The 27,323-nt window shown below is 52.2% G+C and overlaps 1 protein-coding gene across 3 annotated transcripts in view; it reads right to left on the bottom strand.

The window, feature by feature from the left end:
• The window catches only part of LOC115503955 (NADPH--cytochrome P450 reductase), a 63,590-nt gene that overhangs the window by 15,646 nt on the left and 20,621 nt on the right, over nucleotides 1–27,323 (bottom strand). For 2 of the 3 annotated variants that reach the window (XM_030300536.1, XM_030300537.1), the window contains exon 2: nucleotides 13,269–13,459. In XM_030300536.1, coding sequence (XP_030156396.1) covers nucleotides 13,269–13,447 — 179 coding nt within the window. In that variant the 5' untranslated portion in view covers nucleotides 13,448–13,459. Of the gene's footprint in view, nucleotides 1–13,268; nucleotides 13,460–18,047; nucleotides 18,146–27,323 lie in introns of those variants that run through there. The other variant, XM_032591525.1, reaches the window with a different exon arrangement.

The raw sequence follows: 27,323 nt of genomic DNA, 5'->3' as shown, positions 1-27,323 counted from the left end.
AGCAGAAAAGCCAACTCTTGTCTCTTCTCAAGGACTGAGGTTTCCATAGAAGCCGCATCTGAAGAAGGGGGGCTTGAAGACATGAGGGGTGCCCTGCCGCCCTGAGTGCCTGCGCCAGCCTCCACCTTCCGAAGGCCTCCCACCAGCTAGGGGAGAGACAGGCTCCGAGGGCCATCATGGAGGAGGGAAGGGCCCAGCCCTCCGAAGGGGAGGCGGCTCCGGTTTGAATCCTGGATCCGCCACCAACTGGGCCTGTGGTGGCATCGCAAGGCCTTGGACTCCTCTTACTGAAAACATTGAATCTTGGCTTCTGCAACGTCCCCTCCCTGTTCCTCGTACAGCATTGGGAATGTGGTTAACTCTCAGGGATAAAGAGGGTGTTCCCTAGAAGAGAGCCACCTGGGTCACTCTGTAATTTCAAAAACGCCCAGTGGCACAAAAAGTGGCAAGTGCTAAGACCAAAAGGGGGGACCAGACAGTCCACCCACAGGGCATCTGCAGAAACCGGGAAAGGCCTCCCAGAAGGGCTGGGCTCTATTCTCAGACAGAAAACAGATCCCAAGGGAAAGCCACGGAAACCGTGCAGCTGACAGGCTCTTGGATGAGGCCCGTGCAGCCAGCGGGGAGCTCAGCCCTGGCGGCCCAGGGGTGCGTGGCCTCTGACCCAGACGCATGGGGCCGGAATGCCAGGCTGGCGGCTCTGGGAGCCGGGGGGGCCCTCCAGGTCTGGCTGAGAATGTTCGAGGCGGGGAGAGATGGGCTAGCCCTCCTGCCCCTAGAGGAAGTTCTCCCAAGAAGCCTGAGCACCTCTGTGCTTCAGCCCCTGGGAAAGGAGGCATGCTCCCATCTTTTCCCCTTGGCTTCAGGGCTGGCTTCCAGAGATCGGGGGCAGATCGCACCCCATGGGGGAAGGGAAAGCCGAGGACCTTAAGGAAGACCCCTTGCCTCCAGTCATTGGCCCGACATGACACGGTACAGTTTCCTACTGGTCACATGTGGCCTCGAGGAACAGCAGAATCCACCCTTCCCCCCCCCCACCCCGCCACCTCCCGCAAAGCCCTGATGCCAGGCTCAAGGTGGCAGAGTTCACCTGCTTGGCCTGTGCAAGGCCACACCTGAGCGCCCTCAAAAGGTCTAACCCAACCTGACAGCTTCATCCTGGGATGTGCCCCTGGAACCTGATCTTCCCCAGGTGGAAGACTCGGTGACTGGGGCCTTCCTGGTTTCCAGTCCAAATCCCTTCCTTTGGAAGTGGGGAAATGCAGCCTGCAAGCCAGGACCAAAGGGGCTGATGGTCCTATGCCCTGCTGAGCCCCCCAGGGGACTGCTCCAACTCTGCTGGTCAACTCCACAGGGCACCCTCCTCATGCATCTGGGGCATCCCTGTCCAGGAAGGGGCCCCCTCCCGAGGGGCATCAGCGTGGTCTGCAGCAGAGACACATCTGGAACTGACCTCAAGGTTGGCTCGTCCCGCGGAGAGGAGTACGTGCACCCCATGGTTTCTCTCCCGACCTCGGGACTTAAGGGAAGAGGCAGCTTCCGGCTGTCTCCGGGAAACAGGCAGGGAGCCTGCGGCTAGGAAGTCGGGCTCTGTCCATCTCTCCGCAGTGCTGGCGGGGCCGGCAGACTGGCCCGGGACTCTAAAAGTTCTCCCCAGCCCTCTCGAAGTGTCTGCCGAGCCCCTGCCTACGTCTGTCCCCAGGGGCACAGGCAGGACTTGGGACTCCAGCCTGAGACCTCCCGTGATCCCCTGCGTTTGGGCGTACACCCCTCCTCCTTCTGTATGGACCGAGGGAAGGAGAAAACCTTTCCAACCCCGACTCAGGTCTCCTTGGTAACTGTTTATATCGGAGTCCTTTCTCCCTACTTCCTCCCCCTTTCCCAATTAAAAAAAAAAAAAAAAAAAAAAGGGAAGTCTTGAGGCTGAATAGAGCTCTTCTAGACACTAGAAGGCAGCTGTGCAGGTTGCTATGGCTGGGCTGTCTCTCCACAAAGGAAGCGGCATTGATCCCGCTGCCAGGGCGCCTCAGGATCATATTAAATTAGTTCTGGTTCCTGTCTTCCTCCCCACAAAAGAACTATGGGCAGCAGAGCCCAAGATGTGGGGCCCAGGTCACCTGGGAGCAGCATGTATGCAGAGGGCAGGCCTGCCCCCCACAAGGTGGACCCCACATTCGCTGCGGAGACATTTCCTCCTGGCGGCGGGGGGTGGGGGTGGCGGGGGACAGCCCATCAGAGGCCCCCCAGGACAAAAAGCCAGCAGAGGAGATGGCAGCTGGGTCGGGCTTGGAGCCCAGAGACCACGCGGGTCCAATTAGAATTTTCTACTCCCAAATTGGGAGCAGGAGTCTCTCCATCCAAGCTTCAGAAGTCAACTGCGGGATGCACGAAAGGGAGGGCGGATGAAAGCACTGAGTCACTTGCATGAAGATGAACCAAGATGTCCCCGGGGTGATTCATTTCCTTTCCAGTCCCGGCAACACGCAGAGGAGTTTGGAAAACTCTGACTCGAGTGTCCTTTTCTACAGCACGGATTTCTCCTGAGACTCTCCCCTGCCCTTGGCGACACACGAGGCAGCCAGGCAGCCGCTGTGGAACAGCTGCCTTCTGGGGCCAGTGTGGTGGCCGGTTCTCCACCCCCAGGGGCAAGGAGCCTGCCACCAGAGAGGGGTGAGCTGGGGCAGGCCAGCCAGGGCTGTGGCTGAAAGCAAACGGTGTGCAAGAGCCGCCTTTTGTGAATACAAAGTGATTGGAGCTTAAATAAGAACCAGCAGGTGAACAAGGGCAGATGAGCAGGGGGCACCCCGGGAGGACACTGCCACCAGCAGTGGCTGCCCTCTGGCAGGTGGGAGGTCATGAGTCAAAGCCAAAGCAGGGAATGGGAAGTATAACTTATTGAGTGCCTACTGTATGACAGTTAGTATTCAAGGAACTCTATACTGTATTTCATTTAATCTTCCTCACCCTGCCAGATGGGCTCTTGGATTTCACAGCCAAGGGCAGCGAGGCTCTGGGGACAGTGGGAAGCCAACTCCGGGCCTGTGGAAGCCCAGAGCCAGAGCAGCGCACGGCCGCCCCCATGAGCAGAGCAGACTGTGTGCCCCCATCCCACCCCGTGGGGCCAACCGCCGCTGACAGGAGTCACCAGGCACGCTCAGAGAGCACACTTCCCGGCCCCTCCCGGGGATCCTCAGCCCTTGTCATTTGGCATGTTCGGAGGCTCGAGGGGGCTGCCGTTTCCTTCAGGGACATCCTACCATACAGCCTTCAACGCGTATCCACCAACACGCACATCAGGCCTCCACACCTGCCGTGCGTGGCCCAGGTGGCCTGCCTTCCCAATACCGCGGGGCAGCATGCTGGCCTCTCCTTTCCAGCCCTACAGACCCCCGGGGCGGTGCCTCTGGAAGACTGGGTGCGGGCAGGGTCAGCCCTCTTGTGCAGGAGAGCGAGAGAGACACTGAGGTCCACGGCCCTGCTCGGGGTTATTCGCCAGTGACAGTGACAGAGAGAAGTCATCCTCTGCTCAGATGCCTTGTCTCTTGTCTCCATCGGCTTTGCCATTTGCAAATGGAGACGAGAGCCCTGTTTTACAAAAGCCCCAGCCCAGAACCCTTTCTCTGCAGCGCTGACACCTTCTGCTCTGCGTGCGCTGTTCTCCTAGGAACCTTAGGCCCCTTGCCAGTGCCCGCCGGTCAATGCCAGTGCCACTGGGTGACCTTCCTCCAAGCCACTCCAGCTGCTCTCAGGACTCTGCCCCGGTTCAGTCCTTCCCTTGGGTCCCCTTTAGTGTCAGATAAAACCCACCCCGGGGAAGGCCCGAGGCCCTGTAAAATTTACCCCCAGCCTTTTCTCTCCGGTCTCAGCTCGGTGACCCCTGACCCCCACTGTGACTCCCAATCCACTAGTAACCCTGATGCTCTCCATGACCCGACCCCCTCCATCAACCTCAGTCCCTTCCACGAGCCCCAATGCCTCCGTGACCCCCAACTCCCTTGCTGACCCCCGACTCCTTCATGATTCCCAATTCCGTCAGCGACCCTCGACTCCCTTCATGACACCTAACTCCCTCAGGGACCTCTACTTGGGCTCTGGCAGACACACCATTGCCAGCGGAGCCCTGGCTTCTGCACACGTCTCTGCTCTGTGTGCCCTGCTCTGTCTGTGCCACGGACCCTCGCCGATGTCCATCTGTCTATGCCAACGCCAGCTTTCTACTTAGCCTCCCAGACTCAGTTTGGGGACACCTCAATCCTGACGTGCCCACCCATGGAGGGCTGACCCTCTTCTGCATTCCCACCGCCTCTAGCAACACTCCTCTCTCCCACATGCACGAGAGCCCCCAAGGACACTGCTTACCCCTGCGCCCTGGTGCCTGGCACAGAGAGGGAACCACGGGCAGTGAGCACCGGGTGCTACTCAGCGAGGTCGAGAGGTCCACGCCTTCCCGGACAGGCCACCTTTGGAGTTGTAGGCACAAGGCAGAATGGCAAAGCCACTCCGGTCTCATCAGGGGACAGGGAGGAAGGAAAGGCAGTGAAGCCGCTCACGGTCGGGGGGCAGTGGAAAACCCAGGTCTGCGCTTGCGGGGGCGGCGTGAATACCCCAGAGCCCCTCTTCTCGCCACTTCCCAACGGCGGGAGGCTTCAGGCACTGTCCACCCTCCGCGTCCACAGAAGCCTATCCTACACACTCTCATCTTTGCACAACTCCTGTGTGTTTCTATTTTCACCTTCGGCAGAGCCAAGGACGTCTCTCTAGCAAGAGTGACCCTGAACTGGTGTGGACGAAGTCCGGCTCATTCTCCATCTGTCAGCACCCGCCAGACGCAGGCGGATGGAAACGAAGTTGGCGGCCTCGGCTCCTGGATTTCCTGGCCCTTCTGTTGAGAGCAAGCCCCCAGATAAAGATCACATAGGAAAATGAGCTCCTCTGTGGCTTTTCAGAAGCAAGCCCCAGCGGGATGGAATGGGCAAAATCCAGACTGTGGGAAACTGAAACAAACGATCTGGTTCTGGAACAAAAACACTGCAGGGAAAAACCAGGGATGGAGGGGAAGCCTGTTCAGTGAGAGACTTCCTGTCATGTTGAGGAGAAGCCAGGCCCCGAAGGCCGTAGCCACATAATTCCGTTCACATGACATTTGGGAAAAGGCAAAAGTACAGGGACACAAATAAGATCATGGTCACTAGAGGTGGGGGTGGGTGGGTATTAACTGCAAAGGGACACAGTGGGGGGAGGGGGTCACGGGGACTTTGGGTAAAAGGAATTTATTCAAAGTCCCTCCCCCGCCCCCCCCCATCAAACTTAAAGACAAAACTCACAGGTGTCTGCATTTGGCCCTAACTCTTTGTTTTTCTAGGTCAAGGTGCCCTACATTCTCAGAAAACAGACCCCAACTACAAAATGTATTCTCCTCTAGCCTGACCACAATCTGCATCCCAGATGAGCCCCCCCCAAAAAACCTGCCACTTTCTGTTCTGCCTGGCCAAGAATCAAACCCCTCCCCATACCCTCCCCCCCCCCTCCCCGGCACAGCTGTGACCCTTATCACATCCTTAAAACAAAAAACGCTTACAAGGTCCAGCCCGACCGGGGGTGACACCTCTCTTGATGTCTGGCCCCTCTCCTCCCTTGGCGAGTGAATAAGCTCTGTCCTGCTTTGTGCCCCGCTCTTTGTGCAATTCTTTGCCGCCCACCATCACCGGCCACCCTAACACGTGCAATGTTCTAGATCTTGATCGTAACACTGGCTGCACAACCGCATACCTCTGTTAGGACTCATCTGCACATAAATTATACCTCCGCATACCTGACCCTCCGAGGGAGGGAGACTTTTAAGATTTATTTATCAACGGCAGTGCAACTGCAATCTTGTTTAGATCCTGAATTTTTGAAGAAGTGTGAAAAAAATAGATACGTATCGGTCAATCAGGGAACGACAAACAAACGCTCCTGGGTGCCTGAGAGTCCCGAAGCTTGCCGCTGGCTCTCAGGGGTGTGAGGACAATGGCAGAGAGTTGTGTTCAAAAAGGAGAGGAGAAGACCGAACTATTTTCACATTTCACATGAAGTGTTTCCAATTTGCTAAGAAATCCTGATTCCTTTATTCAGATCCACATATGACTAATTATGAAATTGGACTGCTTTAAGATAAGCCAGGAGCAGCGGGGACGGGAGGAAACGAGCCCCCACAGTGGGTGGGGGGCTGTGTTCACATCTTCTGGGCTCTGTCCTTCGGCGTTTGTTTGAAACGTTCCACAATAAAAAGCTTTGTTTTTCTTTCAAGCACTCTCAGGCACCAGACGTGAGGCCAGAGGTATGTGTGGAGACTAGTTGGGCGCTTCTTGTCTCCAGCAGAGCAGAGGAGGAGCCCAGCGGCCCGGGCTGGGCCGGGCTGGCCACCTGCTCAGCTTTACCACCACTGGCGGGCGTCACCGTGGGGCCAGAGCCTCGGATTCTTTTTCAAGAGAAGCTGAAAGTCTGGGTTTGATGTGCCACCCTTTTCAACGTTCTAATTTCAAATAATGTCGTAATTTAAAAATGTAAAACTCCCTTGGCGCGCCTGGGCGGCTCAGGCCTCTGGAGCCTGCTTCCGATTCTGTGTCTCCCTCTCTCTCTGTCCCTACCCCGCTCACAGTTCCCTTTCTCTCTCAAAAATAAACATTAAAAAAAAAAATTTTTTTTTAATTAAAAAATAAATAAATGAAATAAAATAAATAAAAAAATGTAAAACTCCCGTGTAAGCCAAGGTCAGCCTGTGGGCCACTTTGCCCAAGAGGCAGCCACAGGTACATGTTAGTGCTAGTCCAACAGTGGACCCGGACAGGAATGGGACGCTGTCTCTGCATCAGGGGAGGCAGAAATACAAATGGCCATGCGACAAGAGGGGTGCTCCACTCAGAGCGCTGTGTTACGTGTGCGAGCTAAGTGGGGGCTCCGGGGGGGTCCTGGAGCTTCAGATTCCCGTGGGAACCATCACACCCCGGGTGCCCTGCGACTAAGAGCTGCCCTAGCGTGGAATGCTCTGTCCAGAGGCACAAGCTGAGTGAAGGCTGAGGACTAAGTGTGAGTGGATGGCAAGGAGCCACTTTCGGAATTATTACCACCGTCACTAAGAGAACGTGCTGCTCTCTTGAACAAGCGTTTAATTGCTATTAATATAACTCAGAAGATCTCCCTGGGGTAAACAACTATGTTTGTGGATTAAAAGGTTCAATACTGAAGGGCACCTGGGTGGTTCAGTTGTTTGAGCGTCCGACTTTGGCTCAGGTCATGATCTCACGGTTCGTAAGTTTGAGTCCCACATCAGGTTTGCTGCTGTCAGCGCAGAGCCTGCTTCGGATCCTCTGTCCCCCTCGCTCTGCCCCTACCCCACTTGCACACGTGCGTGCGCTCTCTCTCTCTCTCTCTCTCTCAAAAATGATAAATATTAAAGAAATAAAAAAATAAAAGGCTCAATACTGTAAAGTGCCAATTAATTTATAGATTTGATCCAATCCCAACTATAACCCCAGCAGGGTTTGTTTTCTCCCCGCTTTGGTTTTGGTGGACATTGACATTCTGGTCTAAAAGTTACATGGAATGTCAAGGGCCTGAAGAAGACAAAAGAATCGTAGAAGAGAACAAAGCTGGGGGACTTGGCCTACAGATATCAAGTCCAGAGTGACTATGGGATCACAGACAACGGAATAGTGTGGTCCCGATGAAGCAACAGAAAACAGATCCATAGGACAGAACAGTCTAGAATCTGACCCGCATACAGACAGTTACCTGATTTATATCACCAGTGACACTGAAGGGCAGTGGGAAGAGAATGGCCTTTATAACACCTCGTGCTGTGTCCAGTGGATGGATATCCGATGGGGGAAAAATGAACCTCGAAGCACCACACACAACTTGCCAAAGCCAAGTCAACGTCAGCCGCATGGAGGTCTAAGTTTAAAGGCTACACCAAGGAAGCTTTCAGAAGGAAACATAAAGAGAACGTTTTTTAGGACCATGGGATAAGTTACGATTTCTTAAACTGGACACAGAAACATCAACCGTCAAGGTTTAAGGTCAACCAAAAGGTTGAGGAATTGGGCTAAGTGTAAGTCAAGCACTTCCACTCATCAAAAGGCACCAGTAAGAGAGTAACGAGCAAGTCACAGAAGCAAGATCGTATCTGCAGTGCATTTATCTAACAAAGGCCTCATATCTAGACTATAAATAACCCTGGCAAATGAACAGGGCCACCAACCCAGTGGAAGAAACAGGCAAAGTCTTGAGCAAACAGACATTCACAAAGGTATCTAAATGGCCAATAAACATTATGACAGACAAGGTCGTAGGTCTTCAGGGAAACGCAAATCACGACAGGATGCTACTGCACGCCTTTGAGTGGCTACGATAAAAAAGGTGATAAAAGTAAGCGTGAGGAGGGGACGTGCCCATGACCTGCCAGTGCCACGTCACAGCACACACGGAACAGAAACACGGCCTTATGGGGACTAAAACACACCTACCAGAATGTTCACGGTAGCACTGTTTGCAACTGTTCTCCAGATCGGGAACCGTCGAAATGTCCGTCATCATCAGAAAGAATAAATCACAGATTATTCACAGAATGGAATACCAAATGCGACCAAAGAACTCCACGTAAACCTCAGAGTGCATGCTCCGTGACACAGACAACATGGGGCCATTTTGGCTACACACGTCCTTCAAACCGTGCACTACGACCCGTGTCCTTCTGTTTGAGTGTTATATACACTTCAGCAAAAAGGTGATGAACAAAACAAAACAGTCCTTCCAGAACTGACCTTCCCTCTGACCCTCCCTGGTCTCTTGCTCCTCGCCTCCCCCCGTCGGCCACGGGGACCAGAGAGACAGAGGAGTGGCGAGTGGCCGCACCCTGCTACCCACAGCTCATGCTCAGCCTTAACACGAGAAACAAAAGCCTAAGAGAAAAAGCCAGCGTCTTCCTTCTAGCAGCCTGGCCTCTCTTCTCTAGTCACCCCATCCCCTGCTGCTTGCAAAGGGTCCAAATCCCTACACTTTGGGTTTTGCTCTGCTCCCTTGCTCCGCCTACGCCCAGAGGCATCCTGTCTCCCCGTTTCCCAAACCTGCTCTGAGCAGCTGCCTGGTGCAGACTCTTCACGCCCAGCCAGGCCCGCGTGTCCCATCAACTGTGCCCTCACTGTGCGAGCCCCGGGACTCCCTTTTCTGGCCTCCCCATCTCTCTCGGGCCCACGTCCTGTAGCGCCCCCCACCACCTGCCTCCCGACGATCCTCCATCCGCCCCCCACGCAGTCCACGAGGGGCCCTGCTGAAATCAGGCAGCGTGGCGAAGGGGGAAGTGTGGCTTGTGGAGTCTGCAGGTGTGGCTTGATAAGCTGGCTCTGCGACTTGTAAGTGACGTGACTTGGGCAAACTCCGAGGCTACTTGCGTCTCAGCTTCCTCATCGGCAAAGTGGGGTAATAAACCCTTCCTTGTAGGGCTCTTGTGAGACAGGATGTGATATTAATAGTAAGGATAAAAACAATAATACGTGCCATTCAAGGGCAAGGCCATGACCAAGAGCACCAGGACCTGGGCAAAGCACTCACTGATGATGTCATTTCAGTGTCAGCCCCATGAGATAAGGACGCTTATCGTTTCCAGAGCACAGACATAAAAAAGATTAAGTCACGGCCAACGTCTTCACGTGCCTTCTAGGTGATGGAGGCAGGACTAAAACCTTTGTCACCCAACTCTGGGCCCTAGAACATACCCCCTGCACTGTGAAGGGGTCCCCTGCGGAGGGTACACATGACCCGGCCCCAGCACGCTTCCACATGGTATATCGAGGGACAAGAGGCCCTGTGGAGCGAGCAGACACTGAAACAGGAAGGCTGAAACTTTAGGATTACGAAGAGGGAAGGGCAGTTTTAGCATCCCTGCAAAGAGACAGAATCTACAAACTTTAGGCTTTTGGTTTTATTTCAGGTCCATCTCATGAGGCTGGAGAGGTGACGGGGAGGACGGTGGCTCCATGTGCTCCTATGGCACGCCCACGTCCTCTCTTGGAGTGCGGTGGGACATCTCCGCTTTACAGACAAGGAAACTCAGGGCCACTGGAAACTGGGACCCGGACACTGATCCCTTATCTTGAGTACCACATTCCCCCCCCCCAAAATACTTTCCACCCCAGGAAGGCACCTGGCTGGACCAGCCCCGGATGCAAGAGGCCGGATTCCTGCTCGCCTGCCGGTCCCTCCCGCTGGCCCTCTGCGGGCAAAGCCCTCTGAGCCTCGGGATGTGGCAGCACCTTCTAGGACCTGCTCAACACCACCTCCCTCGGCACACCCTCCTGCCCCCTCTTTCTCAGAGTTCCTGGAGCCTGTGTCTCCTGGCCTGGCCCTGAGACTTCCCAGCCACGACCTGCCCAGCGTGCCGGGCCGTCGCAGGGGCCATGCTTAGGCGATGCACACAAAAGCATTTCATAAAGCATTTCTACAAGTACCTCTCAACGTCCTGACGGCTCAGTTCTGTTAATGTAAACACCACCTTTGTCTTCTTGACACAAAATACACTCTGACAGACTCAGCAGCCACCAGCACCAGGAACGTACTAGGTGCCGTCACCTCCAGCACCTCACTTAATGCTCACACGAGCCCCAGGAGGTGGGGTCATTCCCCTCCTGAGGGGAAAACTGAGGCAAGGTGAAGGGAGGACCTCACCCAGGATGTGAGCTTGAGCACAGGGACTTCCTCTATTTTATCTGTGGCTACCTGGGACAGAGCGGGGCCTCAGTGGATATTTGCTGAGCTTTCGGCAAACAGGAAACTAATGTCCTGTCAGTGGTACAAGAACTGAGTCCTTTGAATATCTCCTGTGATGCTTGAAGACCGTAACTTTTCCAGGGGAGACAATGGTTACCAAAACTGGGAGAGGGAATTAGGAGGGGATGTGACCCTGAGCGCCCAGCCTGCCCAGCCTGGGGAATCCTGGCCCCGAGTGTGTGAAACCACGGCCTGCACCTGAGACCCACTCCCGGCAGGACTCAGGGAGCCCCCAAGGGCAGGGCTGGGCCCCAGGGCTCCCTCAGCACAGGGCCTCACTCAAAGCTGCCTGCAGGTGTCCAGGGTTGGAGTTTGGGTAGAACATAGCCGACAGCGAATGTGAAGAAGTGACCTGACTGCAGGAAGGATTCGGAACTCAGTCTTGGGGGGACAGTGGTTTCGTCACCATATCACTCCTTCACTGTCATGTTTTTATAGCTAACAATCATCTGTACTCTTAATATTTTCATGAAGCTAATTTACCTTTGTACTTAAACTTCTTACAAGGAAGCTTTCTGGAAGGTTGAAAAACATCAGTAAAATAAAAAGAATATGGGGGCACCTGGGCAGCTTAGTTGGTTAAGGGTCCGACTCTTGGTTTTGGCTCAGGTTTATGAGATCGAACCCCATGTCAGGCTCTGTGCTGACAATGAGGAGGCTGCTTGGGATTCTCTCCTTTTCTCTCTGTCCCTCCCCTGCTTACGCTCTCTCTCTCAAAATAAACTTAGGAAAAAAAAAAAAAACATTAAAAAACAAACAGTGCCATTAGTAAACTCAAGCCGGAGACTGTGTGATATCGTGACTTATAATAAATACGAATTTGGGTTTTGTACTGTTTCTGGCACAGAGCTCCTAAAACCCTTGGCATTTCCTAAGTGATGAAAACAATAAAGGTGTCTTCCTTTCCTCATAACCAACCCCTTTCAGCCACTCTGGAGTTTATGTGAATAAAGCAATTTCTGGAAAGCCCTGAAGGATGGGGCTGGTTGCCAGGGGGAACCAACCATGTGGTCAGAGGGTGTGAATTTCCAGGCCTGCAGGGAAGGGGGGGAATTTCCAGGCTGACCTCCAGGGAAGGGGGGACTGGTGGGTGAATGAACCCCCAGCGGCAGATGATTTAATCAGTCGCACCTACACCTACATTAAAACCCAAGAGCACAGGGTTTGGAGAACTTCAAGTGTCAGGCTGCTGAACACTTCCTTGGAGGTGCTGGGAGGGCGGCACCCCCACCGAGGGTGTAAAACTCCGCAGCTTTCCCCATACCTTGCCCTCTGCATCTCTTCCATCTAGCTGTTAAGGACTCTTTCTTTCTTTCTTTTTTTAATGTTTATTTTTGAGAGAGAGAGACAGAGCAGGAGCTGGAGGAGGGGCAGATGTCACCATAAAGCCCGACGTGCAGCTTGAACCCATGAACCGTGAGACCACGGCCTGAGCCGGAGTCGGACGCTTAACCAACTGAGCCACCTAGGCGCCCCTGGCTATTACTGTCTTCTATCCTTTAAAATAAACTGGTAACCTTGTAATAAGGAAACTGCTTTCCTGAGCTCTGTGAGCCACAGCAGCCAATGAATCAAACCTGAGGAGGCTGGTTTCTAGCTCTGGTTTCTAGCTGATAAGTACAGGTGATGCTGGGACTTGAGACTCGTGTCTGAAGCTGGGGGCAGTCTTGTGGGACCGGGCCCCCCACCCGGAGGACCCGAGGCTAACTCCAGGCAGACGGTTTCACACCTGGAGGCATCCCGAGGGTGTGCAAGAACTCCCCATACATCTGGTCACAGAACTATTCAGTGCGGGTCTCGAGGAGAAGAGAAAACCAGTTTTCCTCCTCTGCTGTCGCCCCCAAAGCTCTAAGCTTGAGGCTGCTCTCTTCATTTGAAAAGGGAAATTGGCAAGCGTTAGGTGGTAAAGATGCATCAGCACCAAACTGCAACCCTGTCCATGTCAGTGATGCAACAGGACAGAAAGACAGAGAGCTGCGCCTCCCGACGTGGTCCTTTGCCAATAGCTCCGCTACGACCCATCTGTTCACAAAACTGTCATAGACAGAAAGATCACGGGCCTGGGGTCAAACATGAACCGGGTGCCGGCTGCAGCTCTGCCCTGTGCTAATGACCTCGGGCAGTACTTGTAGTGCCCCTGAACCTCAGCTTATCTACCTGTGAAATGGCACCTTGTACTCTGGTCCCTGTGAGGTGCCAACGAGAGATCCGAACAAGCGGACAGATGTAAAAGAACCTCGTAAACCCTAACGTGCTGTGGAAACACGAGGGGTTAGGCTAAGGTAGCTCTGAGGCACAGGCCACCGATAAGGCGATGTCCCCGACTGAGCCCCAAATGCGGCAAGGCCACCTGCACCTCTGTCGCCTGGCTCTCTCCTGACCGAGGTCTGAGGACAGGGCACCGCTGGGACTGATGGACGGGCTCTGGAACGCAGAGAGGGATCTGGAGCACAGTCACTTACACTGGCTGAATTCTGGTGAACTCGGGGACTTCGTCTTTTTTCTTTCTGAAGAGGAACCAGTAGGTCAGGAGGCCCATGATGAGTGAAAACAGAATCATGTCCGTCATGCTGAAAAGAGACACTTCTTCAGCCACTGTCTCAGACACTGTGGCGCTGGCATCCACGTTGGAATCCCCCATGGCGAGAGGAATCTGCAGGGAGAGAAAGGGACACGTATGAGCAAGGAGAAGTGGGGTCTGCCTGAGGCCCACGGGGGCGCACCCCCACCCCTCAAAGCTTCAGCCTGGGTCTCAGGGCCCCAAGGGCTGCAGCAGCAGGCAAGGCACCGGGCAGGAGCTGCTGGCCCCTCCAAGACACAGCTGCAGCTTTGGGTGGAAACTGAAATATTAAATGGCCCTGTGGAGTCCAAGGGCATCCTACAGATGGAGCTGGGACTGGGGTCCCTGCAAACAGAGAACAGAAGCCACAGGCTCCCAGGGACACCGAGCCTCCTCCAGCCCCACATGGGCTTGGTTCCACATGAGAACGGGGACCATTTCGAGGCAAATCTTTTCCCCAACTGTGTGACAGGCCTGGGTGGCCCTAAACCCTGCACATTCCAAAGGCCTCCAGGGCTGGCCCTTGGACGGCTGCTGGGAAATCACTTCTGAGCCCTGGGAAGACGCCTGATGAGCGTGGACCTTACAGATGGTTTACTGAGACGCTGGGCCAGGCTCAGATGGTTTACGTTAACCATGTCATTCAAGATGAAGGGCTGGGGTTCTGGACCGCATCGTCTGGGTTTGACGTCCGGGATGCGGGAGACAGGGTAGATGAGGTTAGCGATGAGGCGCTCCACGCCTGCTAGGCTGACTCCCATACAAACCCCACACATGAAGGCGGCCGGTGAGCCCCCCTGGTTGGTAACACTTTATACGTGTCGCCACGCGTCGTTGCTGGGAGTGTTAAGCCCTGGCTGCTGACTCCAGCGGGCAAGGCCAACTGGAAGCTCGTGCCTGGTTTCTGCCGGACTCGGCCTATGGAGCCTTCTCCTTTGCTGGTTTCTGTCTGTGCCATAATATCCTTCTGCCATAATAAACTGCAACAGGGGGTGAGAGAGCTTTTCTGAGCTCTGTGAGTCCTGGCGAATCATGGAGCCTGACAGTGGTCCCGGGGACCCTCAGCACACCAACCTCATTCGTTCCCTGGAAAGATGCCCCCCCTGGTCCTGCTACCACTGAAACCCGGCAGAGAGGCAGGTCCGAGTCCACAAAGGGCAACGTGGGGAACCTGAAAGCCCGGCAGGACGCTTCTGCCACTTATCGAGGCTGAGCTCACCTCTGCAACCTCGTCACTCGATTTTGCAATTGCCGCTGTCTCGTCACTCGATTTTGCAATTGCCGCTGTTAACCAAGTGGGCAGCTCTCACCACTACCAGGCTTCCCAGCCTCAGCGGGGAAAGCCTTCGTCACATCTCGGCAGCTCAGGCACGCGAGATTGCCTCATATCTGCCTTCCGCTCGCTGTCCCGGCCGCTGGGAAACAACTCCAGGGTTGGCCCCCGCAGCTGCTCTGGCATCCGAGGGCCCCGGCACCAGCTCTGCCCTTCTGGGGCCTGTCGGGCACGGGCCACTCGGAGCAGACTCCTGGGCTCAGCTGTCTGCTTTCTCGTTCATCTGAGGTGCTTTTCTAATGACTCAGTTCCTGCGATAATCATATTTGATGTATTTCATATTCAAGGATGAACTCACGCACGTTGAAGATTTATTCAATGTTCGTTCTGCACGTCCTCCTGGCCAACCCTGCCAGTGTGGTCTGGCACACCCACAAGTCTTCTGTCTGCCAAGTTCTCACAGAACCATGGAGGGAGAGGATCCGTCCCACAGGGTCATGCCGTGCAGACCCTCGGAGCCCGGCTGACACAGGAAAGCCCCCCTGTCCCCCACCGGCTCACGGAACAGCAAACGTCAGCTCCCTGTCCCATGGCCCTTTCTCCCCCTGACTCAGGTCACCCAGCCCCCCTTACTGCGGGGAGACTCCTGGCCATGAAGGAAAATGACCAACGATCGTTTCCTGACACCTATGTGAGCTGCCCACGCCATCTAGAAAGCCCATTCTGCAGGGGGCTCCTGCAGGGATGGTGTGCCGGAGGGCAGTGGATTCACAGTCCCACATTTGGTTCCAGCTGCCCAGGCCACTGCCACAGACCTCTAAGGGGCCTGCTCCATGCAGAAGCCAGAGAGAGCCTTTTAAAAAGTAAGCCAGATCACGTCACCTCCCTAACCCAAATCCTCAAATGGCTTCATGTCCTACTGAGCACAAAATCTAAAAGCTCTGCCCCCTCCACCTTTCTTACCGCTCTCACCTCTCCTCACCAGTCACACTGGCCTCCCTGCTACCGCTCAAGCCTCCAGGTCTGCTCCTGCCTCAGGGCCTTTGCACACGTTAATGCTGCTGCCTGGACTCCATTCCTCTAGTTATCTGTAGGGTTCTCTCCCTCACTTCGTTCAGATCTCTGCTCAGATGTCACCATCTCAGAGAGACTCTGCCTCAGTATAGTTTCTGGTCGTTCTCCCTCCCCATACTCCCTCTCAGCACCGATCACTACCTGGCATTATGTTATACGTTCCTTCCACTGACTGCAGGGTCAGCCCACAAGAGCAGGACTTCATTTTGTTCACAGCCTGACATACAGATTACCGGGTGGCTTTATAATCTGCAAACCATCACACAGATAACACATCATTACCGCAGTTTGTGAGGCTACGTTCACTTTCCTTCCCTCTGGCTCTGACACCTGACCATACTGCCTCTTTTGGCATCCGGGCCACTCCCCTCAAGTTCAGAGGAAGAACCCCATACATTCTTGCACCCCAGGGAGACGACCAGGCACTGCCCACCGGGATGCTGACTCCCTGCAGGGTGGGGCTCAGGCCCTGAGGCCTGACCAGAACGGGGGACAAGGCCAGCACTCAGGGGTCTCAAAAGCACTGAGAGCAGCTTTGACTGCAAGGTGTAAAACTTCAGACAAGAGCGGCAGAGGAGCAGTAGAAAAGACCCGGAGATCATGATCATTTTATCCGAGGCCTCCTTCTACTCTGGGGAAGTGAAGGTTCCAAGGACTGCTGAAACCAAGAAAGGGGCCCCAGCTTCCCAGGGGAGGGCTGTGTTCAGGACCCATCTAGGCAGGATGATCTAAGAGACACGAGCCTTTCCCCTGCTCTGCTGTGAGCTCCCTTACGAGGAATAGTATTGGAAGTACCTCTGTATCTGGCACAGAGTGGAAAGGAAGGACTGGCAGACTGGCAAGAAGGAAGCCACGCTGAGAGGAAAGCCCTTTACCCCTACGCTTCCCATACGAGGACAGCAGCAGTGTGACTGGGGCTGAAGCCATGAACAGCTGCTAAACCATTATTTTCACACCGAGTCACTGTTTTCACACTGAAGCACACACACAAGACACCCACCTATATCCTCAGCCTAAGTCTCTGCACCCCTGCCCCAGTGCCTTTACACGTGCCTGAGACGCTTTTCCTCCAGTTGCTTCCTGACAATCTCAGCTCGACTGTCACTCCCAAGCACTGTGCCAGGGTCATACTTTCCTGGCACAGTGCCTGGCACACAATCTAATGCAGAATAACTACCCGTGGAATGGATCGAAGGTGTCAGTGAATATATTATGACACGTGAAATATAAAATTTGCATGAACCGATAATACATAACAAGCAGATTTAAAAGGCATCTGGTGCTGGCGGTGTGCCCAAGTGGTGATCTGCTAGGATAGAGGTTCCCAAACTTTCTCTGCTCACGGAGCCCCTGGTAGCTTAGTAAAATTTCCATGGTCTCCCCAGGCCCGTGGCTACTTTGTTTATGAAGCAGTCAGGTCCAAACAGCCCCTGAAAACCCAGCCTGGCAAAGACACAAGTCGGCCAAAGAAAGGCAGCGTGAGCTAATGTTCAAAACTAGCAACCCAAGCTGGTATACTTCACGCAGAGTTTGACAGATGTCACTTGCACCGCGCTGGTAGATTAGGTGCCTCTGGGAGTGTGCCCTGAGCCACCTCCGCACGGTCTTGGTATAAAACCACTCTCCTCTGATGTCTGAAAGATTGTGATGAGAAAATCTTGGATGTCCTGTTTTACAAGAATGTTCCCCACTTCAAGTATGGCAGGGTGACTGACTGCAGGACAGTCCGTCAGAGACCCTCCAAGGAGACTCTGGGAGCCCTGTGCACTCTTTCTGCCCTGGAACAGTCTCTAATCCGTAGGCCATTTCTTCTTCCCACATTTAGTGAAGAGAAGGAATGCTGGGAAGTGCAGAGCTCTTGGGGTCAAAGGCAACACTTGTCCGCAGCAGAAACAAAAAAAACAAAACCAAAAAGGAAAATGTACATGAGAAAACAGAGCAACTTCTTAACCGAAGCAGGCTCTCGGCCACAGGGCTGCGGCTTGAATGTTCTCCTCTGGAAAATTAGGCATGGAAAAATGGGCACATCAGATCTGATCTTTTACTACAAATTAGGTCTGTACATAGAGCTTTTGTTTTTATTAGAAAAGAACATTACATGGGGCGCCTGGGTGGCTCGGTCGGTTGGGCGTCCGACTTCGGCTCAGGTCATGGTCTTGCGGCTCTGGAGTTCGAGGCCCGCCGTCAGGCTCTGTGCTGGCAGCTCGGAGCCTGGAGCCTGCTACGGATTCTGTGTCTCCCTCTCTCTCTGCTTCAACCCCAGTTACACTGTCTGTCTGTCTGTCTCTCTCAAAAATAAATAAACATTAAAAAAAAAAGAAGACAATTACATACAGAAAAGGACACACGTAGGTAGGCAGACAGATATGAGAGAAACCATTCCTCCTGAATTTCAACAGGTGATGCCGCAGGCCAAGGGTGACTCGTCCTGGCACGTCTGAAAAGGCAAACAAGGCAGAAGGGCCCTTTCTCCATCTGACTCTTCACAACACCGCAGTGTAAAATCATCCTCAAGGAAGTACTTATGGCTTTGCGTTTACTGTATGCAATTTCTGGTCAGTAAACAAGACTGATTGAGCAACCCAGCACCGATACCGGGGTGAGCCGGTCTCCTAAAGCAGCAACGAGGAGGGAAGAAGCCTGAGCAAGCGATTTAGTTTGTCCCTCAGGCGTGCACATCACCCAGCGGCAGTCACCGGCACCTTATGGCGTCCACCCTCAGCTGCGGTGGGAATAGCATCTGCTCAAGTTCACAAATCTCTGCCAATGAGTAGTGGTTTCAAGATGAGGGGAGACCGGGGCTCCTGGGTGGCTCAGGTGGTTACACGTCCGACTTTGGCTCAGGTCATGATTTCACGATCTCAAGAGTTCTAGCCCTGTATCGGGTTCTGCACCGACACTGTGGAGCCTGCTTGGGATTCTCTCTCCTCTCTCTGTCTCTCCTCCACTTGCGCTCTCTCTCTCTCTCAAATAAATAAACTTAAAAAAGTCTTAAAAAAAAAAAAAAAAGGTGAGGAAAAACCCTCAAGGGAGCCAAGCCTGCTCCCGTCTAACAGCTTATTCTCCAGAGATGGGGGGGGGGGGTGCTCAGGGGAAGGGCCCTCCCCAAGGCGGCCTCTAAAAAGCAGGGCTCAAGAAAGCAGCAGATTCCTCTCTAGCAACTTGCCCACCAAGTTGACCCTGCAAACCGAGACACGGCCGCTGTGGATTTCTCTGGAGTCACCGTTTTTAGGGTTCACTTGGTTTCTTGAATCTGCAGGTTTGAGGACTTGCAGCCATTATTTCTTTGACTATCTTTCCAGCTCCCCACCCCCCTTTCTCTACTGCCAGGATGATGATGACGTAAACATGTTTTGTGGCGGGCCCTCTAAGTCCCTGAGGCTCCGTTCACTTTTTTCCGCCTCATGTCTCTCCGTTGCTCCCCGCTGACTAGATAATTCCATCAAGCACTCTACCTTCAAGTTCCCCTGTCTTCACCATTCTACTATGGCGCCATCCATGGAGCTTTCGCCATGGTATTTTTCAGTTCTAAGAGGATTGTCTGGCTCTCCTTTATATCTTGTAGGATTCCAACATCGATGTCACTTTGATCACTGTTGATTGTTTTTTTCTCATTCAAGTGGAAATTTTCCTAGTGTTCAGTACGGGGAGTGATTTGTGATTGTGTCCTGGGCATTCTGGGAATAGCGTTGTTACACTCTGAGTCTTATTTATATGCTCTCTTTCATCAGGTCTTCTCTGCCACCATGAGGGTTGGGGGATGGAAGGCGCCAACTCATTGCTGTCATTCATAAGCATGTCCCGGCCAGTACAATGTCATGGGGGAATAAATTGAGCTCTGAGGAAGGTGAAGGTAAGATCATCTGAGACAATCAAAGAAGGGACACCCAGGGACTAACATCATGAAAAAATGACCCAGGCCCAGCAGCCAGATAAGGAAGATAAGAGGGTTTAGACAGGGGAAGTGCATACCAAGGCTCGAACCGTAGAAGAGCAGTAGCTACAGAATCTGGAGTGACTCAAGTGTGCTACGATGGGACGTGTTTGTATGTGTGGGTGCACAGGTGGTCAGAAAGAGACAAGCTTTTGGAAATAGGCCGAGACCAGTGTGCAAAGGGGCCAGGAGCCCTCTATATGTGTCTGGGGTCTTTGGGCCCTGGGCAGCCAGGGACAACCGGGCAGGGGTGTGGCATGATTAACACCTATGCCATTGGTGGGAACCTGGACAATGGTGCCTCCACCCACCATGTCAGTACAATCACGAGGCCTTGACCAAGGCATCCTGATCTGGAACGTGCTCAGGCCAACATTCCACAGCACGCTGATGACCTCCCCCCCCCCCCCCCCACCACCACAAAATGGGACTTGTGGGTGTGATCTGGAGACACATGACTGGGCCTGTATCTGATGCAATGATGTAAAAGAGGAAGGAAGCCAGGAGGACTGGATGTGTCAGAGCATGACTTGGCAAGAAGGAAGCAAGACAGCCAGCATCACTCAGCACAAATTGAGCTGACAAAGCCTAGAGGAGCAGACCACTGGGACGGTAGCTGCCATAGAGGACCACACGGGCTTCTCCTACCACTCCCTCTGGGGCCACGGCCACCTGGCCTGAACTCCAAGTGGGGTGAACCCACAGCTCTCCTACACTCTTGGCAAATACTCCAGGGCATTTGGTGGGGATACTTAGTAACACCATTAAAAGTTACACAGGGTGGGGCGCCTGAGTGGCTCAGTCCGTTGAGCATCCGACTTTGACTCAGGGATCTGTGATCTCTCGGTCTGTGAGTTCGAGCCCCGCAGCGGGCTCTGTGCTGACAGCTCAGAGTCTGGAGCCTGCTTCGGATTCTGTGTTTCCCTCTCTCTCTGCCCCTCCTCCACTCATGCTCTCTCAAAAATAAACATTAAAAAAAAAGACAGAAAGAAAATGTTTTAAAAGTTAGCACAGGGCAACTGATGGGCACAACATACTTCACAGGAGCTCTATGAGATACTAGAAAATATATGTATCAGTCTCTGCCTCCAGTTCCTGGGACAGAGCTCCTAAAACCCTTGTAATTTCCTAAGCAATAAAAAGCACAAAGAGCATCTCTTGTTCTAATGGGACTCTGGGTGGGCTCCTGGAGGGGAGGTGGTCACCAGAGAGACAAGGCATAGCTGGCAGCTTGGAACTTTCAGCCCTGCCTGTCCCCTTCTCCAGAGAGGGAGTTAATGACTGAGCATGCCACCCGAGGAAGCGGGAGCACCAAGATCCCAATAGTACAGGGTTCAGAGGGTGTCCACATACCAGCACGGGTGATGCCCCCCGACTCCTGCACTTGGGGCCCCTCCCAGACCCCACCCTGCGTATCTCTTCACCTTGTTGTTCACCGGTATCCTTTATCATGTCCTTTAATAAATGTAAGTGTTTCCCTGCGTGGCGTGAACTGCTGTAGCAAGTAAACTGAACTTGAGGAGAGGGTTGTAGGACCCCCCCCCCCTTACTGCTGATTAGTCATACGCACAGGTGACAACCTGGATTTGCAATTGGCATCTGGAGTCGGGGGGAGCAGCCCTGTGGGACTGAGCCCTCACGTGTGGGATCTGACATCAGCCCCAGGTAGATGGAGTCAGAGTTGAGTTCAACTGTAAGGGTACCCAGTTCCTGTCACAGAATTGCTTGTTGTGGGGGACCCCCACCCCCACATCTGGGGTCAGAAGTAGTGTGAGTGTGGGCTTTTCTCATATAAGGTCATACCAGTTCATCCTGCTGCCTAGACCTTTGCCTCAATTAATTCTTAATACAAATGAGGAAACGAGAAACACAGGAAGCTGGAGGACATGCCTTAGTTTACTCACTGGGCAGACCAGTTCTGAAGTCTGCTCTGCCTCTAGAGCATCAGCAGGAATAGGAGCGACAGGCTTTTGAGAAGCCCCAACAACAGAACCCTCCCTGCAGGGCAGGTTATGGTTCACATGGCACATCCACGCAGGAGGCCTCAGCACGGACCATGGTACTCTCCTATGCTTGACGGAAGTGGGACCGGGGGGCCCTGGGTGGCTCAGTCGGTTTAGCGTCCGCCTCTTGATTTTTTTTTTTTTTTCAACGTTTATTTATTTTTGGGACAGAGAGAGACAGAGCATGAACGGGGGAGGGGCAGAGAGAGAGGGAGACACAGCATCGGAAACAGGCTCCAGGCTCCGAGCCATCAGCCCAGAGCCCGACGCGGGGCTCGAACTCACGGACCGCGAGACCGCGACCTGGCTGAAGTCGGACGCTCAACCGACTGCGCCACCCAGGCGCCCCAGCCTCTTGATTTTTGCTCAGGTCATGATCCCAGGGTCGTGAGATCAAGCCCCGCATCAGCTCTGCAATGAGTGTGGAGCCTGCTTAAGATATTTTCTCTCTCTCTCCCCTCCCTCCCTCTGCCCCTCCACTGCTCATCCTTGCTCTTGAGCTCCTTCTCTATAATAAAAAAAAAATAATAAGGGGTACCTGGGTGGCTCAGCTGGTTAAGCATCTGACTCTTGGTTTCAGCTCAGGTCATGATCTCATGGTTTGGGGGTTTGAGCCCCGTGTCAGGCTCTGTGCTTACAGCTCAGAGCCTGGAGCCTGCGTCAGATTCTGTGTCTCCCTCGCTCTCTGCCCCTCCCCTGCTCAGGCTCTGTCTCTGTCTCTCTAAAATGAATAAACGTTAAAAAAATTTTCTTTAAAAAAAAAAAAGAGAGAGGGAAAGTTACAGAAGGGCTCCACATTTAGCATCAAAGACAAATTGAAACACAATCAGAAAGAGTCCCCGGGATGGGAAGTCTCCTGGGGCGCCCGGGTGGCTCAGTCAGGTAGGGGTCCAACCCTTGATTTAGGCTCAGGTCATGATTTCAGTGTTTGTGAGTTCGAGCCCTGCATCAGGCTTTGTGCTGACAGTGCAGAACCTGCTTCGGATTCTCTCTGCCCCTTCCTTGCTTGTTCTCTATCTCTCTCAAAACAAATAAATGTTAAAAATAATTAAAAAAAAAAAAAAAAAAAAAGAGTCCCAGGATGGAGCGGTCCTCAAAACATGCCACATGAGAAACAGTACAGGAAGGTTTACCGTAAAGAGGATTCAGAGGCAGCGGGACCATCTGCTCTTTGGGTAATCAGAGAACAGAGGAGGGAGAGGTCTCCTGAGGGCAGAAGTGAGCCCTGGTAATGGGGGACAGAGATTTACACGCTGTTCAAGGAGAACTTTCTAATAAAGGAGTCTGAAGGGAGAATGAGCAGCTGTGAAGCAGGGTCCCCATCATAAGAGATGTGTCAACAGAAGGCTGGGTAACTCAATGACTGAGAGAGTGCCTACCATCCCCAGAGCCTGGGAATAGACCAGCCAAGTGTATGCTCATTAACCTGGACTGGTTGAGGTTGGTCATTAAGGCCAGAGGGGCAAAGCCCAAGTCTCTGACCTGATTTAATACTGAAATATGGGTTCCTGGATCTCTTTCACGGAACCCTTTGAGACACACAGACACACACAGTTCTAGTTCATAGTCAACAAGAGCCATGGAAAGCAAAGGCAGATGATGACACAGTGATGGGAGATCCCACAGCACAGCCTAAGGACTCAGAAAAGAGGAAGAAAAACAGGGAGGCTGAGAAGAGAGCTCTGAAAAAGGAAGGTGGACGTACTGACTCTCTGGATTAAGACACCAGTCCCAAGAACACTGGGGCTTCACACAGAGTGGGGCTTTCCACTTTAATGAGGAGCCCCTGTGGGGCTTCTGCCTTCCCAGGGACGCCATCCTCATGTCTACACTGCGTCTTTACCCACCCACCTCGGTCTGCACAGACTCAAGATGTTACTGTTAGCAGTCCTGAAGAAGAGAGCAACAACAGAAAGTATCGATCCCTGCAGCTATGAAAAAGGAGCGCACGACCCCCACCCACGGGAACAGGGCTGAATCTCACAGACACGATGCTGAACAAGAGAAGTCAAATATGTAAGAGCACCAACCGCTTACGGATGAACTTCAAGAAATAGACAGAAGTAATCTACAGGGACAGGCATCAGACTCGTGGTTACCTCTGGGGCCCGGGTCACGAGCGGGAGACACCAGGGACGCTCCTGGCACACTGGGCGATGCGCACTACCTTGCTCTGGGGTGGCAGCAGCAGGGAGTCTGTCCGTGTAAAACTCCCGCGAGTGGCACACTCACGGTCTGTGCCCTTGACCGCGTGTGAGTCACACCGCAGCGCGAGTGTATGTCCACAATACAAAGGCACGTGTGCTTGGTCTCAGTGATGGAAAAGCATGTACATGTACACATAAAGTGACACGTCAGAGGATCGCCCCAAAAACAGTGCCTCAGGGATGAGGTTTTAATTTTTTTCTCACTTCCTTTTTAACGTATTATTTGTTTGCATTTTAAATAATGAGTGTGCGTTAAATACCGGGCCAGAAGAATATTTGAAAGCTGTTTTCTCATGGGAAAAAAAAAAAACAAAAACGCCCAGGCTTCTGGGTCTAGGGAGCCCTTTCGCGAGCTACGCCTCTCGCTAGGACTGACAGCATGCTCACTGCAGCTTCGAAGAACCCCAAGCTGGACGCCCAGGTGTCCAAGCCACACAATGGGGGCTCTAAGCAGGGAGAACTATAGGCCTCTCACTGGAAGACGGCCAAAACCTACTGAACATGAAAAGTTATATTCCTCATATTCCTCTCGTGAAACCACTAATGAAATGGAAAAATTATGTATTTCTCCAGAAAAATGATCCAGAGGGATTTCCTCTAGGGAATGTCTACACTATGACCAGAGAGGTAAGTGTCTAAAGAGCTCTTTGCTTTGTCTTTTTTTTTTTTTTTTTTTTTTTTTGGGAGAGAGAGAGTGTGCACACCTGTGCAAATGGTGGGGGAGGGACAGGAGAGAGAATCCTAAGCAGGCTCTGTGCTCCACATAGAGCCAGATGTGGGGCTCGATCCCATGACCCTGGGATCACGACCTGAGCCGAAACCAAGAGGCGGATGCTCAAGAGACTAAGACACCCAGGTGTCCCTGTCTGTCCGCTTTAATGAGATGGCTGGCATTCGTGACATTCACATGTTACATCGGAAATTAAAAATAAATACACGGCAGCTGGGTTTCTTACTGCTGTAGAAGGGAGCTACAAATGCAGACAGAAACGGGATGCTAGCTGCATCGTTGCACTGGAATTGGAGGGGGTGTGTGTGTGCATGGAAACGTGTGTGTGCGGGGTGTATTTCTTAGTTTTGTCTGCGGAGAGGGCCGAGTGAGGATACCCCAGGACCAAGGACCCATCTAGCCCCCCAGATCCTGGTTTCTCAACAGTGTTCCCCATCAGAAGGAACCAGGGCTCCCTGCAGAAATGGCCGACTCCAGAACTGGGACAGGAAAATAATGACTGGGCCTGGGTCACCTTGCAGTGCAGAAAAGTAATGAAGGGCTTAAAGAATGAGGGGGATGCGTCAAAAGGACGTAGGGTCCTGGAAAGGGTTCCCGCTGGCCAAATCTGGGACAATTTGAACACCTAAATAAATACCAGAGCGACAGATTAGAACCCATTGGACAAAAGAACAGGACACAAGTCAATACTGATATAAATAACTTGCAAGTCAAAGTTTGATGAGAAGGAGGACAGCCTGGCTGATACCACCATAACCAAGTGATCCAAGGTAATGGCTCCAGGGGTGCCTGGATGGCTCAGTTGGTTAAGTGTCTGCCTTTGGCTCAGGTCATGATCTCACGCCTTGTGAGTTCAAGCCCTGCACTGGGCTCTGTGCTGACAGCTCAGAGCCTGGAGCCTGCTTCAGATTCTGTGTTTCCCTCTCTCTCTGCCCCTCCGTCACTCACTGTCTGTCTCTCTCTCAAAAATAAATAAACATTAAAAAATAAAAATAAAAAAAAGTAATGGCTCCAATACTGGGACAAAGTGACACTGCCCACCACCTTTCATGGTGCTCTAAAGGACACAATGCCAATTCTGTGATACTCTGCCAAAAATACATAATCTGAATCTTATCGTTGTCAGATCCACCCTGAGGGACATACTACAAAGTATGGCCTTTTTGGAAAATGTCAAGGGCAAATATTATAAGGAAATAATGAACTGCTTTAGGGCATAGAAGAGTGGTTACAGTCAAATGCAATCTTGGGCCAGGAAAAGAAAAAGAAACTAGTTTCCTTTGCTATAAGAGAGGTGAATGGCAAAATATGAATAAACTCCACATTCAGAAAAATCTATGGTTATGTAAAAAAAAAAAAAATCCTTGAATTTTAGAAAATAAACACTGAATTACTTATGGATAAATGAGCACCCTATCTGTAACTTATTCTCAAGTACATCAGGGGAAAAAATGTTTAAAAAATATACATATATATGTGGCGAGAAAGAAAGAATGATAATTTAGCAAACATGGTTAATATTTGGGGGAAACTGAGTAAAAAGTAATCAAGAATTCACTATTTTTGCAACTTCCTTATACATAAAACTATTTCAAAATAAAACAAGTTAAAAGTATATATGATTGGGGCGCCTGGGTGACTCAGTCGGTTAAGCATCTGACTTCAGCTCAGGTCATGATCTCACAGCTTGTGAGTTCGAGACCCGCGTTGGGCTCTGTGCGGACAGTTCAGAGCCTGGAGCCTGCTTCGGATTCTGTGTCTCCCCCTCTCTCTGGCCCTCCCCCACGCTTGTGCTCTATCTCTCTCTCTCTCAAAAATAAACATTAAAATTTTTTTTTTAATATATATGACCATTGAAAAAAATATGCTAAATTTAAACACATGAAGTTAAAGAATGCAACCCACACATGTACTAGTTGTTCTTGTTCAAACAGGCTTTTTTTTTTTTTTTTTAAGATTTTATTCTTAAGTAATCTCTACACCCCACAGAGGGCTCGAACATTCAACCCCCGAGATCCAGAGTCCCATGCTCCACTGACTGAGCCAGCCGGGCGCCCCTGGTTCACCAACTTGTTTATGTGTATAAATCTGTTTTTATCATTATTGGTTTTATACCATATATAATTTGGTCCCACTTTTTTTTAATGTATTAAATTGTGAACATTATAAATTCTCAAATGTTATTCTAGCCTATGAACGTAAGAGTCACTTGCTGGATATTTTCACTATTACAAACAATGCCGTGATAATCATGATGAGTGATAGCTTTTCAGGATGAATCTGCACGTGCCTCTGATTACTTCCTGTGAATGGAATTTCTGAATATGTCTTAGAAATATTTCTGAGTCAAAAGGAATAAATATTTTTATTTCTTTTAAGTAATCTCTACACCCAACGGGCGGCTCAAATTCACAACCCCGAGATCAAGAGTCACATACTCTACTGATTGAGCCAGCCAGGCGCCCCAAAAAGAATAAATATTTTTAAGGTAAGTCAGGAGACTTACCGACAAATTATTTTCCAAAGAGTAATTTACAACATTTCTCTGCAGCTTTCCCTCTGCAGGACACCTGCTGACCTGGAGCGAAGGGAACGACTTTACAAAGCACCGTGCTCACAGAAGCCCGGGAGGAAAGCAAGTGAAAACCAAACCGAAAATCCAAGAATCAGTAAGCACTCCAGGGAGGCCATGACACGTGTGCCCCAGAAGAGCAAAAAGAGAGAGGAGACCGGGAA

Source organism: Lynx canadensis, chromosome E3 (genome assembly GCF_007474595.2).
Source record: "Lynx canadensis isolate LIC74 chromosome E3, mLynCan4.pri.v2, whole genome shotgun sequence".
Taxonomy (NCBI): Eukaryota; Metazoa; Chordata; class Mammalia; order Carnivora; family Felidae; genus Lynx; species Lynx canadensis.
The sequence above is the reverse complement of the archived record's forward strand: the minus strand, read 5'-3'. Positions and strand labels throughout refer to the sequence as shown.